General features: G+C 41.3%; 1 protein-coding gene across 3 annotated transcripts in view; it reads right to left on the bottom strand.

Moving 5' to 3' along the window:
* Window positions 1-653: 653 nt before the first annotated feature.
* The window catches only part of LOC146968951 (actin-binding protein WASF3), a 41,439-nt gene continuing 27,176 nt past the window's right edge, over window positions 654-14,916 (bottom strand). For 2 of the 3 annotated variants that reach the window (XM_085758958.1, XM_085758957.1), the window contains exons 4-10: window positions 12,918-13,071; window positions 10,383-10,500; window positions 7,210-7,254; window positions 5,168-5,301; window positions 3,653-3,955; window positions 2,451-2,875; window positions 654-1,531 (exon numbers count right to left, since the gene is read on the bottom strand). In XM_085758958.1, the coding sequence (XP_085615084.1) occupies window positions 1,374-1,531; window positions 2,451-2,875; window positions 3,653-3,955; window positions 5,168-5,301; window positions 7,210-7,254; window positions 10,383-10,500; window positions 12,918-13,071 (1,337 nt within the window). In that variant the 3' untranslated portion in view covers window positions 654-1,373. Of the gene's footprint in view, window positions 1,532-2,450; window positions 2,876-3,652; window positions 3,956-5,167; window positions 5,302-7,209; window positions 7,255-8,532; window positions 8,602-10,382; window positions 10,501-12,917; window positions 13,072-14,916 lie in introns of all 3 variants that reach the window. The other variant, XM_085758956.1, reaches the window with a different exon arrangement.

Here is a 14,916-nt window from a genome sequence, read left to right as displayed (position 1 = left end):
TTATCAAAATTGAAAACACATGATTGGAACTTTCTATTATATATTAATTGATTGATATGGCTTTAATTAAGGGGCTTAACAAAAGAAAACAATTGCACATGAATTCAATTATTATTTTTCTAAGGATTTGTTTACTTCTAAGTGTAAACGCAGCAAAGAAACAGGACTGTATTCTAAATTATGATCAATTTAGATACTCAAATTTGTTTAAATGCAAATAAAGTTATCCATTTATTCATATGATTATACTTTGTGAAAACTTTGAGCTTTTAAGCGATTGTAGACAGCAGAATTATTATAAAACATACTTGCTATTGGCTTTCATTTCATTTCTTAGGGCAGATATGAAAGTGTTACATCTGGAGGCGTAGAGCACTTCTCTTCTCCATGTGAATAAATGTTTGGAAACATATCATTTACAAATGTCAGTTGCAACACTGTTACTGTAGCTTATGCTGGAGAAACTCATTTAAAATCAATCTTGATTAGCCAACATGCTATTGGCATAGGCTACTATATGATCATGTTGATGCTGTTTTTGTTGTATGAAGACGACCAAACTCCTCAAAAATCTGGTGTCGTCTCTTCACGGGAGTGCACATGTTTTGTAAACTGGCACACCCCGGCGAGGTGGAGTTAACCTCTGATAAACATTTTCTTTAAATTTCCCTGATTATCCTCAGACTTTGTTTCAATAAATTCTTTCTCAACATTTGGCAGATAAGTTAAGATTGCACTATAATTAGTTTTTTCTTCTTCTGCTTGTGCTATACCATGTGTTTTGTAAACACATTGCCCAAGTGCTCACTGGGGGCTCCGCCGCCCACCCACGCTTTTAAAGAGCCGGCGTTATTGCTAATAGTTGTCACTCAAAAATATTGGGGCGAGGGAGGAGTTGGCGCGTTTTTGTTTTTCACAGCTGAGTGTTAGTGGTTAAAAATGAGTGGACGGGGGCGGGAGGGTGTTGAAATGTAAGTGTTTATGTGCATGTGTGTGTATGTATAGTGTATGTTTAGTGTGCCACAAACACCCTGGGTGGTCAGACACACAAACTGCTTGTTCAGTTCAAGAATAGGCATCGTCAGGGGCAACCAAGCAAGCTAACAACGACGGACCCGTTGCTGCTGAAGTGCTAAATGTTCAGAGAGGCTGCAACAGGTGATGTGGAGTGTGTCGTACGTCGATGAATGTGTGTATGGATTTCATTTAATTCTCTTTTTTGTTGTTGTTGATGATTAACGAACCAAACCACCACCTCAGTGTCACAATGTTTCTCTCCCTCCGTTAATTCCCTGTCGTCGTCGTCACCACCCACCAAGCCCCCCCGTCTCTCTCTTTTTTTTCTTATTTCTTTTGTTTTATTTTCTAACTTTTTAGTCAGACCACTCGTTCTCGTCGAGCTCGGAGTCGTCGTCGGACTCGCTGTACTCCACCGCGATGCGGCGCGACAGGATGGTGGCCACGTCGTTGCCCACGGGCTCCCGCTTGGCCTCCTGCTCCCTCTGCTCCTGCACCTTCCTCAGCTGGATACCTGGAGGACGGAGGATGGAGGATGGAGGAGGGGGAGAGGGATGGATGTATGGGTGGGGAATATCAGGCGTTTAGGAACCTTTATAAAAGCTCAATAGACATCTGGGGTTTATTTGGTCAAGTTAATATTTTAGAAACTGTATCTACTTTTCTAGTTTTGTCTACTTTTCTGTATCTACTACTACTTGTAAAACGTTTTAACTCATGATATTTGGCATTAACCATTGTTCTAATATAAAATTAAACATTTCAGTGTATTCAAAAAGCCCATATTTTACATATTTCCTGTGTTTTATTTGAAGCATTGATCCATAAGAAGGTGTATTTGTAACTTTAAGACCCAAAATCTGTTGCAGTGTAGTTTTACATCTCTTTCAGCTTCTCTCTGGAGCTCTGGGAACAACAGGTTGGTGTCGGCCAATCAGAAGACAGGAAAGACTCTGAGCCTTTCTTCTGATTGGTTGACTGCTTTCTGAAAAGATCGAATAATAATGTACTAAATATACTATGTATTAAAAAATTAGAGAAATCAGATCCTGCAGAAGTTGGATGATCGGTCCAGGTGGGGGCGGGCTTTTGTGACTGCTTAGTTGTGACATCACAAAGTCACAGGAAGTCCTGATGGCTGGTTTTAAGGCTTGGTTTCTGAATACAGGCTGTGTGCATTTCTCTGTGGACTGAGGCTTCGATACTTTCACAGTGTTAATATAGAACCTAGAGCTGATCAATAATCAAAAGAAAAACTTTATTTTATTTTAGTACCTGTGACCTTTAGTAACATAATAAGAACTTTGATACTAAAAAGAAATGGTAACAAAAACAGCAGTAACTTCAATAAACGTTGATGTACACACACATACAAACCTTTACACACACACACACACACACACACACACACACACACACACACACACACTTACCTCTACGTATGGCAGCCAGCAGGTCGGAGCGGGCGTCGCTCATCGGGATCATCCCCAGCATGGTGGTGGACTTCCTCGTCTGGGGCGCCGCGTCCACAGCCGTCTGTCCCACGGCGGCGTGCGGTGGTGACGGGTGGGCCGGGTGGCCAGCGGGGGCGCCGGGCGGAGGAGGCGGAGGGGCGGCCGGGGGCGCGCCCGAAGGCGGGTGGGAGGGGGATGGCACGTAGTTGGCCGGGGGAGGAGGAGGGGAGGGAGAGTAGGGACGGGAGAGGGCGGAGGAAGCCGGGGGAACGGCGGAGGCAGCGGCGGCGGCGGCGGGCGGGGCTGTGGTGGAGTCGAAGGCCGTCTGAGCGGAGGGGATGGTGGGAGGAGGTGGGGGAGGGGCAGGGGGGATATAGTACTCTGGGATGGTGGAGGGCTGGCCACTGAAAGGAAGAAAAGAGTATAAAGTTAATAAAAAAATAAACATATTGCCAATCAAATAAAGCTGAATAATTATTGATTATGATCATTACTCTGTTAACCTGTTAAATAAACTTTTCCATGATATTCTAATTCATTATGATGCACCTGTAGTTCAGCATTTATGTCGGTAATTCAATTCAAAAAGTGAAAGTAATACATTATATAGATCCATTACACACAGAATGGAACATTTCATGTCTCTATTTATTACATTTTATTGTGGCTTCACATATAATGAAGACCTAAAATTTTGTGTCACAAAAAATTTGAATATTACAAAAAAACAATTTAAAAAAGCATTTTTATTACGGAAATATTGACATTTCTGAAAAGTATGTCCATCTGCTGTATATGCACTCAATACTTGGTTGGGGCTGTTTGACTTGAACTGCTAGAAATTGACTTTTCCATGATGATCTCCCATGAAAATTTGAATATTATGAAAAGAAGAAAGAAAGAAAGAAAGAAAGAAAGAAAGAAAGAAAGAAAGAAAGAAAGAATTTGTAAAGTATGTCCATCTGCTGTATTATGCACTCAATACTGGGTTGGGGCTGTTTGATTTGAACTACCTGAAAACTTATTGGAGATGCACCTGTATTATTTCTTATTATAAGTTAATATAGTAGTAGTATATCGTAATAGTATTATTAAGTCTAGGTAGAAACCTACAAACCTTTTTACTTTCTGCACTAAAATCCCTTAACTTGACTTTTGGTCTACTTGATTGGGACACCTACCCGTGTGCGGCGCGGTAATCTTTAACCGACTGCTGCCTCGGCCCGTTAACCGTTGGATCTCCTCCCGGCTGGACCCCGTGTGCAGAGGGTTGCCTTCCCAAGGACGCCACGTGTCTCCCCGGCCCCGCGGCCCCTGCAGGCCCGGGGGGCTGGTTGGCCGGCCTGAGCCCCCGGTCCAGTGACTGGGTCTGGGCCGCCGCGCTGAGGTGATCTCTGGCGTGGTGGTCGGCGGCGTGGGCAGCAATGGGGGCCTGAGTCGAGGGGTGGTTGGGGCTCGCTGGGTAGGAGTCGGACGCCATTGATCTGTTGGAGGGAGGTTTAATGTTATGTTTGAATATATTTGAATATGTAGCCTATTATTTAAGGCGAGATACTACAGGCAAAAACAATTTTCAATTTTCAGATTTTGGGCTGTTTTTCTTCCTTAAAAGCCACATTAAAGGGGACATATTATGCAAAACTTAAAGTGGTTATTTTTACTTAATTTTGTCTTCTTTCGTTTTGAAATTTCTCCTAAATTCAGCAAAAGTTAGCAGTTACTGTGGCAAACTGTTTGGTCTGATCCATGTCATGTCATGTCTCGTTGTAAAGCTCTCTCTCTCTCTCATTGTCACTTTCTTTGTATCAGCAACAAATCATAAAAGTACGATTGACAATTACAATTTATGGAATTTTACAATACAAGTCTTTAAAGGCTGTTTTTTCAAAATTAGTTTTTCCTCAGACTCTGCACTAGAAATCTCCATGTCAGCAGCACTTACAGACACCAAACCTTCCAGTTGTATCCCTTTCTATATTCTGAAGGTTTTTAGAGAAATTAGATTTTTTTTTTTTTAGGGCTGGTGACAGTATTTTATCAATTTCAGACTGATAAAGAGATATCCAAAATCCCCCTCCGTAAAAACTTTTGTCTCTATATCAGCAAAATTAAACAAGAATTTCAAAAGTGGCTTTATCCAATGTTCAGATTTCTGTTCTGTAAATGTATGCTTATTAGCGCACACTTAATTAGACATCACCTCATTTACATATTTTGACATAAAATTTGACAAAACTTGTAATTTAAAAAATAATCGTCTTAATGTAAGTGATAAACTTGGGAAGTTTCATGGTGATATCTGTTGGTTGAACCTGCTTTGTCCAGGAGAGGGCAGCACAGAGCTTTGAATAATACAGTCAGTGCTGCTTAAAGCTCCATCCCCCTTTACAGGTGTGTGCTTCAATGTGTGTTACAGTGAGACAGTGAGTAGTTGTGTAACAGTAGCTGCACTAAGTGGACTGTCCCAAGCTTTTTAAGATGGAAGGAAAACCTGAAAGTCACTTGTTTTTTGTACGTACATGTCTTCCAGGTCAACCACTAATGTCAGATGGAGTAATCTCTTTTTCCCCTGTGGCGCTACTCAATGGTGTGTGCGAGTGTGTATGTTGTCTGCATTGTTTCAAGGCAACGGGACCTTAGAGAAAAACCTTATATAAATGTGAACAGCGTCTCTTTGTGTGTGAGTGAGTGTTTACCTGCTGTCAGGGGACAGGGAGCCTTCGGAGGACATGCCGTGGTAAGGAGACGGCGTGAGCCTGGCGTCCGGTCTGAACTCTTTGTCGTAGGCCAGGACGTTCCACTCCTGACGGCGATTACGAGCCTTACGCACCTTCACAGACACAATATATTCGTGTACTTTAGTATATTTACTGTTTTATTCAGCTAAAGCTTCACCTAATGACTGACAAAAGCAATGTTAAAGTGTTGTTAAAGGTATAGTTCAACATTTAGGAGTAGGTTTGTTACCTTTAATTGTCGGTGCAAGCTATTTTAGAACGGCGGAGCAGAGCCACAAGCTGCCCAGAGCTACGCTACGGAGGCTAATGGGATTTCTGGGTTTCCCTCATCAAATTCATCAAATACACAATCCAACAACTCCAAAACGCTCTCATGGACAAGTTGTGAGCTATTAACCTCCGTAGCGTAGCTCTGAGCAGCTCGTGGCTCTGCTCCGCCGTTCTAAAATAGCTTGCATCGACAATTAAAGGTAATTAACCTACTGTTAAAACTATAGGGATTATGGCCAATTTGCCAAAATGTTGAACTATCCCTTTAAAGTTTAGAGTCCGACATCTGAAGTGAAGATATCTGATTAGCATTCACTTTAAAGCATGAGCACAGCCGTTCATCTATAACACCCCATTATGGTCAGTGTTAATAGACAGTGGAAAGTGTCTTCACTTAGGTAAATGGCTCCAATAAAGTTTTAGTGGAGACGGTGATGAAGAGCTCTTCAGACTGGCTCTGGTCTCTGCTCTTTGATTTCACTCCATAAAAGCCCAGTTCAATCGGTTCACTCTCCGCTCATTGTGCCAGACTTCTTTCTTCTCAGGGATGATATATACATGCATTGGCAATTAGCTGATGTCTAGTGCCTGTGTGTGTGTGTGTGTGTGTGTGTGTGGTGCATGAAACAGAGGATCATTTGAAGAACAAACAGTGGCGTAAATCCAAATGAACACTGTAAAGCCCTGAATGGGCAATTCGATTTTTAAACGTGTGATCGTTAATACTCTCATTAAAACTGTTATGATCTTGAGAAAAGAAACGTATCAAAGCCACGACGAAATGAAAGTTTATCAAAGAAAGGTGTGGCCACCACGTAGCCAGCTAGTTTACGGGCTAAGAGTGGTTTACTACTTGTTTTCACAAATAAAAACAAAATAAAGGATATATTTCAACCTTTTACTTCTTGTTCAGTCATATTAGTGTGAAACTAGATCTGTTGCTAACTGAACATTCAATTAAACAAGGTTCATTCCTGAAATTCCTTGTACGATCAGCTATTGTCAGGTTTACAGTGGGTTAGCAGTTAGCTTAGCACGTATAGGACTTCTCGACAACAGAAATTAGCACAATGAAAGGTTAATTAGATACAGTGGCCTACAGACAGAAATAAACTAAAAATGAATAAAAATACATTGAATAACTTCAAAACAAGTAGGGTAAAACAACTAATAACCTGATTGCACTGCATTATAAGCTGCCAATTAGGCTTTACATTCGCACATTTTTGTGGAGCAGGTTATTTGCTGTATGTAGGCTATACTTAATTTCCTTATATGAATAAAAACGCATATGAAACATTACATTTAACCTCTTAGTAACTGTAGGAACCATCATATATTGACATATACAGTTCTTGCCCATATAAATATGTATGTTTATGTATGAGTGCTTGTACTGTAGTGTAATGTGAAAAAAAAATCATATTTCTTTAATAAACCTGCTGTATAAGTTGGATAAATATATATTATATAAATAATGTGTATCATATTGTATACACATCCATGCAAATATGTTACTATGGGTATTTAACATATGTATGTATGTATGTATGCATGTATGTATGTTTCATATGTTATATGACACTAATAACGGGACATACTGTATGTGTCATATTTGATTTCTGAAAGGATTAATGAAGTTTAATTGTATTTTCATGTTGGTTTTAGAGGGAGGTCGACCAGTGGTGATGAAATAGAAACAAAAAAATAAAGTTTAAGTGTTGACAGACCTTCTTCACCTCTCTGCCCGGGTCTTCCACCTGCTTCTGCTGCTCCTGGGACAGAGACAGAGACACAAAGAGACAGACAGAGAGAAAAAAACTCAGCCATCGATTATTGATTTCACTCGTGCAGAGGGAGAAAAACAATAATGCAGGATCCCATCACCAGCTCCTCCAAACACACACACATACACACAATAAATCTACACACCATCCAATTAGGAAACACTGACACACACACACTGGCAGAAAATGGACAACAGAGGCAAAACTTCTGAAAACACAAGACGACAACGACAACCAAACCAAACCAAACCAAACCGAACCGAACAGAGAGGGGTGGAGAGAGAGGGTGAGGTGGCAAGCGAAGGCAACGTGACACACACTGACACAAACAGAGGGGAGTGTGTGTGTGTGTGCGTCTGTGATTCTTAATATCATTGCAATACACCCACTGACTTGTGTTGGTGTGTTTCCCTCTGTGTCTGTGTGTCTTACCTGCGTTTGTACGTCCTCTATGATAGTATTGATAATAATAAGGATGATTATTATTATTATTAAAGGGATAGTTCAACATTTTGTCAAACTGGCCCATTGCCATAATCCCTATAGTCATAGCAGTAGGTTCGTTACTTTAAATTGTCGGTGCAAGCTATTTTTAGAACGGCGGAGCAGAGCCGCGAGCTGCTCAGAGCTACGCTACGGAGGCTCATGGGATTTCTTGGTTTCCCTCATCAAACTCATCAAATACACAATCCAACAACTCCAAAACGCTCTGGTGGACAAGTTGTGACCTGCACATTCACCACGCTATGAGATAATAACAGAACGTTACCAGACGGAGTTGTTTTAGAGTTAAATACAGAGACTGCTTGCTGAAAACCTGCCCCTGACGGGAACGCGCATCAGCGGTTTTGCATGAATTTACCTCTAAAACAACTCTGTCTCGTAACGTTCTGTTATTATCTCATAGTGTGGTGAATGTGCAGGTCACAACTTGTCCACCAGAGCGTTTTGGAGTTGTTGGATTGTGTATTTGATGAGTTTGATGAGGGAAACCAAGAAATCCCATTAGCCTCCGTAGCGTAGCTCTGAGCAGCTCACGGCTCTGCTCCGCCGTTCTAAAAATAGCTTGCACCGACAATTAAAGGTAACGAACCTACTGCTAAAACTATAGGGATTATGGCAATGGGCCAATTTGCCAAAATGTTGAGTTATCTCTTTAAACGTGAGTGTGTGCTGTGTGTTAGTGGGGGGAAGTGCAGGGGTAAAAGTGAAGGGGCAGGACGAGGAAGAGGAGGGGGGCAGGTCAAGGGTCGGGGGTTGTCTTACAGAGATGGACAGGGGGCTCCTGGGTGGGGCCTGTCTGGAGTGGGGCCTGTCAGGGTGGGCCGGACAGCCCTATGGAAACATGGGAGAAAGACAAGCTGGTGTGTTAGACTGAGGAGGAGGAGGAGGAGGAGGAAGGGCGGGCTGCGTGAGTTTGCAGGTGACTCTACAGGTTGCTTAGAAAGAAAGGGAGGAAGAAGAAGAAGAAGAGGAGGAAGAAGGTGGAAGAAGGAAGATCCATCCATCCATCCATCCTCTTGCAGCCGAGCTTCAAACCTGTTTTTTTTTTTATTTTTTTATTTTACATATACTGCATAAACTAACTCGGTTGGTTTCTTACGGGGATTTGGTTCTGCCGAGTTTTTCCCAGAGTTGACGGGAGGATGAAGAGGAGGAGGAAGGGGACAGAAAAATGTGAGCAGCATTAAAAACAGAACAGAAATATTGACAGTGCAGCAAAACGCTCACAGCAGCAGCAGCAGCAGCCGCTCACAGCTCTGACAGAGGAAAACGAGGCATTTTTTTTTAAAAAGTCAGAGGGGGAATAACAGCTCAAAACATGATGATAACCACAGAGTCCACCGTCCTGCAGCTCCCAGACCTGATGCATGAACCAAACTGGGCAAACTGGTTGTTTCTGGGTCCTACAAGTTTTTAATATTGCCGGGGTTTTGTCAACAGAGATGGCACCGATCCGATCCAACATTAATATCAGTACCAGTATCAATCCTGATCCAGAATCCGTTGCATAGTTTACACTTAAGAAGAAGAAGAGGAGTGAGCTGATAGCATAGCTAGGAGCAGTCAGCATTCTTGCACTTTTATGTCAAATAATCAATTCAAAAACTTTAAAGTTGTTGCTTTAACTGAACAGGATCAATCAAGTAGCAGCAGCAGCAGCATTAGTTTTATTTCATTAAAAAATGATTTTTGAGCATTTTTTTATCTACATTTTTTCCACAAATCTTGCATTTTTATACAGTAATGATCTGATTTTTAAAAATTCTTTCTTCTTTTTTTCAAAACTTTTTCATGCATTTATTTATTTAAAGGTTCAAACTGTCAGAAATGGAAAAACATCACAAAGTATAGAGAAGTTTTGCACATGCCCACAAATATGGCTGAAAAAAACTACATTATAGTGTTACTTTTTTATTTATAAGATACTGTTGATCTCAAGTTTGTTGATTTGACCTCTACTTTTGCACATTAGAATTTCCTCAGACTACTTAAATGGTGTAAACGACACATATTGTCAATAGCTGACGGTGGTATTCTTCTTTTTATAACCTAAATGTATTGATCACATTCTGCTTTAGGCGGCTCTGGTCTGATGAACCGCTTCAGAGCGACTGACCCCAAAACAAAATACGATTCACTTTAGCATCATTTAGCATCAGCAGAGTCCAATGAGTCCAATGAGCCATTAACTGAGAGCATCGACCTCTGTTAATGAAGAGGCTCCTTTAACCTTTATATTAACATGTAAACACAAGTGCTGACGCCTCATTTCATTAATGTGATTAACCATAACATATAAACTGGTAACAGCTGTATTCCCCCCATGTGTGTGTCTATGTGTGTTTGTAACAACGAGCCTGCAGAGCTGCTGCTGTATCGATAACCAGTTACACAACAAAGCAAAGCTACATGGTGAGTACAGTCATAGGAATGCACCAAATCATAGAAAAACAGCATAAAAACAGACGCCACTCGGCAGGAAACAGAAATAAAACCAAAAACAAATTAGCAAATTAAAGCAGATGATGAATTTCTTTGAAAAACACACATCCACCTGCACACACACACATACACACAAACCTGGACACACACACACACACAAACAACCATACCTTCTGCCGCCTCTTCTCTTTGCGTTTGTCCTCGGTGGCCTGAAGCATCTTCTCCTTCCACAGGTTGAAGAAGTACGACGGGTCTGTGTAGAACTTCAGAGCGTCCTTCTTGTCATCCCTGCACGGACGAGTGGACAGATAAAGGGTTCATTAAAAACATTTGTATAAAATTAAAAAGTAAACAAACAGGCTCCCAGCATGCATGTTGGCGTACATGTGGGGAAAGGGAAGCGAATCATAGACACATTTTCTTAACATAATTAAGGACATCCTGGGTTATGAAATACCTAAAGAATGTAGTGTTATGTACCTTGGGAACTTGAATCACTATGTCCTGGCCAAAGACAGATATTTAATAAAAATATTACTGGTCACACGTAAAAAAACAATAACAAGAAGGTGGTATAAGGCCGAGCCGCCAGCTGTGAATGAAATCATTAGAGAAGTCCATAACATGGAGAGAATGACATATAGACTAGATTTGTCTTATTCATATTCTTTTCTCTTGGATCTGTATACAGTGTAATTTAATAATGGACACATGTTCTGTAGCCATGACTGTTGCACTTTCTTTTTGTTGTTCTCTTTTCAGTTGTATCTGATTTTTTTCAGCCATAACTATATGTATACCTTGTTGTTTAGATGTGGAGATGAAAAATTTCTATAAAAATTCAAGTTTAAAAACAAACAAACAAACATTTGAATAATCTTCAGGGGGACGTGGGATAGAGGGAACAGCAGATTAACAGCAGATGCAACAAAATATCCACATCAATTCATTTAAAAATAGTTAATGAAGCTGGTTAATTAGCCGGATAATCTCAGCGTTAATGCAAGAATGACAGATTTAATCTCCACAGGGCTTGAGAAATGACGTCTGACCTCCGTCCCACTGGAACCTACTGTATAATGAGTTTTGTTTTGTCTATATTTCATCCATTGAAAAGCCTGAACATGTATCTGAGGATAAACAACACACAAACACTAAACAACTGTTGTTGTCTCCCCACAACTATCCACAGGGTTTAAAGCTAATGAAACTAATGTGTGTTTGTGTGTGAGTGTGTGTTTTTGCTGCCAGCGGCTCCATGGGAGAAAATCAACATCAACACGGGTGGAGGAGGAGGAGATGTGGAGTTAACACAACAACACAATTTACAGAAATAGATTTTTTCTAATTGGTTTAAATGAAGTGGGTAAAGATGGAAAAACTACAATGAACGCTGCAGCGAAGCCTGAAAACACCCACTTCCTGTTTAGTAAAAAAAAGCAGATACTCCGACTATCTGATGAAACCGATGACACTGAATTTGACGAGTTATGAATGGAATGTGTTACAGTTATGATTAGGGATAGGAATTGATACTATATCAATGCCATTATTGATTGTGCGTATCGATCCTGTGGATTTTCAGCGTGAACACTGGACTAGACAGGCGACTGCTTTCCCAACAACTGTGGTTACAGCTCAGGGAGCGTCATCATCTCTTGCCATTTCTCACAAGTTTTGTTCCTATCTGCAGCGTCCCAGGTTCCCCTCACTCTCTCATCAGCTTTCCTATCTCTCTCTCACTGTCACCGTCATAAAAAAGGCACAAAACCCCCCCAAAAACAAAGAACAGATTGAAAAAGTATCTTCATCCAGATTTTGATCTATAGGTCAATGAAAGCTCACTAAGCTAACAGGCAGTAGCAACACTCCCTCACATCCTGCTGCCTGCCTCTCACATGAGTATGATGTCATTGTTTTGCAAAGTACGTGAAATGTATAGGCCTTAAAGGGATAGTTCAACATTTTTGGCAAATTGACCTATCCCCATAATCCCTATTATAGTCATAGCAGTAGGTTTATTACCTTTAATGATTGGTGCATGTTGTTTTGAGATCTGCGGGGCAGAGACGTGAGCTGCTCAGTGAACACAGTGGAGGTGAACGGTACAGGTTCCCTGTGACTCATCAAACTCATCAAATACACAATCCAACAACTCCAAAACACTCTGGTGGACAAGTTGTGACCTGCACATTCACCACGCTATGAGATAATCATGTAACATTACCAGACAGAGTTGTTTTAGAGGCAAATGCAGCTGGAACTGCTTTCCAGACATGGCTGCTGGGGGAAGGGATTTCAAAAGCGCGAGTATTTGCTTCATGTGTCGTAATGTTACATAATTATACGTTATTTCATAGTGTGGTGAATGTGCAGGTCACAACTTGTCCACCAGAGCGTTTTGGAGTTGTTGGATTGTGTATTTGATGAGTTTGATGAGGGACAGGTGACCTGCACCGTTCACCTCCATTGTGTTCACTGAGCAGCTCACGTCTCTGCCCCGCTGATCTCAAAACAACATGCACCAATAATTAAAGGTAACGAACCTACTGCTATGATTATACAGTAGTCGAATTTGCCAAAATGTTGAACTATCCCTTTAAGATTGATACTGTTGTTGGTCATTATGTGACTAGACATTTTCCACCTGTGAGCTTGTATTGTGTGGTGTGATGTAATTGTAATGGGTGAGCTCCATCACTGACCTATAAGGACTGAGGATGTTGAGCGGTGGAGGTTTGTCACAGCGATGGTACATCTCCACCACCGGGTTGGGGACAGACGTCCTGGACACCACCTGCTGGTCCTGGATGGTGCTGCTCTTGAAGGCCTTCCTCATGTTGATGTCCTGCAGGGAGACTGGAGGAGGAGGAGGAGGAGGAAGAGGAGGAGGAAGAGGAGTGTTTATTAGTGTGTAAATGGGATAAAACAGGCAGAATCATTAACTGTGTCGTTAACGGTGTTTGACGACATAATCTCCTAAAAACAGCTGTTTTTAACATTTTAAGTGTCGGATTAGCAGCTAAATCCTGAGCCCGTCCTCTGGCCTCTGCTCTCAGCTCCGTAAATATTATTCCCACAATCTGCCAGAATAAAAAAAACGAAAAGAAAAGAAAAAAAAACGCGGACGACGACACCTTTAATTAGAAAACCCAGCCAGGTCACGGCCGTTTAACTCCAAACACAGAAGCTGCCAAATCCAGCTTCAGTGGAGATGAAACAAACCAAAGAAAGAAAATTTAATTTAATTTAATTCAATTTAATCAAAAAGCATTTCCGGGACAATTTGCAGCTAATTTTCTGGCAGCAATGATTTGGATATTTCTATAATAACATTTGGACAATAGCCATTATGGCTGCAAGAGGAGAGAGTAATTTGATTTTCTTTCTTTTTTTTTTCCAAAGCCAAAACACAAGACGATGTGTTTTCATTGTCTCCACAGACGAGGAAACGGCTCCTGAGTCACAGATTAAACGTCTTCTATCGCTTTTATTGTGTCTCTAATGTAATAAAAGCTAAATAAATGATTAATTACGTGAAGCAAAGACTTCATCTAACGACTCTCTCCCCCTCACACACACACACACACACACACACACACACACACTAAAACAGCATGTGTTGCCTGTTGTTTACACTGAAGCCATTAAACACACACAGACACACACAGAGTCGATGTCACAGTGGTTCGTGCGGCTTTGACCGTGTGCTTTATGGGTTTTTATGGATTCTGGTGAAAGGCATTCTGGGAACAAACTGTCTGAAGAGGCTGAAGAAGAGGAGGTGAAATAAAACCAGCGCTGCTTCTTCTTTTTTTGGGAAACAAAACACTTCAAAATAAAACTCCTGGAGCTTCAACACAAACTGATTTTTGTGATTTTAATTGATTCATTTTTCTTCAATGTGTGAAAAATGTAAGAAAAAACTAAATAAAAACACAACTTCATTTACAAATTTCCTGTGATAATAGAATCTACACACACACAAACACACGCACACACACACACTAGGTGATAATAGGACAGCAGGGACAGATTAGTCTTAGAGCTTGTTGCATCAGCTTAACAAGCGTCACACACACATACGCACACACACGTGCGCACACACACAAGCACAGCGGTTGTAAGGGACAGTGTGTGTGTGCGTGCTGTTAGTATTCATCAAGTCTCTTTGTGTGTTATGCAGAGTGTGTAGGACTGTGTGATAATGTGATTTGTACACATAAAAGGAGTCTCTCTGTATGTGTGTATATGTGTGTGTGTGCGTGTGTGCGTGTGTGTGTACGTGCGTGTGTGTGTCGGAGACAGAGACAGAGAGAGCGAGAGTGAGAGAGAGAGGAAATACAACATGCATGTGTGTCAATCCCTTCACACCAGAGGAGATTTAACACGGCTGCAACACTATCCAGGATCTACCAGATGGCTTAACACACACACACACACACACACACACACACACACACACACACACACACACACACACACACACACACACACACACACACACACACACACACACACACACACACACACACACACACACACACACACACACACACACACACACACACACACGCTATATAATAAGGTTGAACTGTGTCAGTGTGAAATATGTTCTCACCATGATTTCTTTCAACGCTTGTGTTGTCTGTGTTAGTGCATCCATGTATGTGTGTGTGTGTGTGCATGTGTGTGTGTGTGACT

The sequence above is a fragment of the Trachurus japonicus genome, chromosome 18 (assembly GCF_045865225.1).
Source record: "Trachurus japonicus isolate A0001 chromosome 18, Traja_1.0".
NCBI lineage: Eukaryota > Metazoa > Chordata > Actinopteri > Carangiformes > Carangidae > Trachurus > Trachurus japonicus.
Note: the sequence above shows the minus strand (reverse complement) of the source record. Positions and strands in the feature narration are given on the sequence as shown.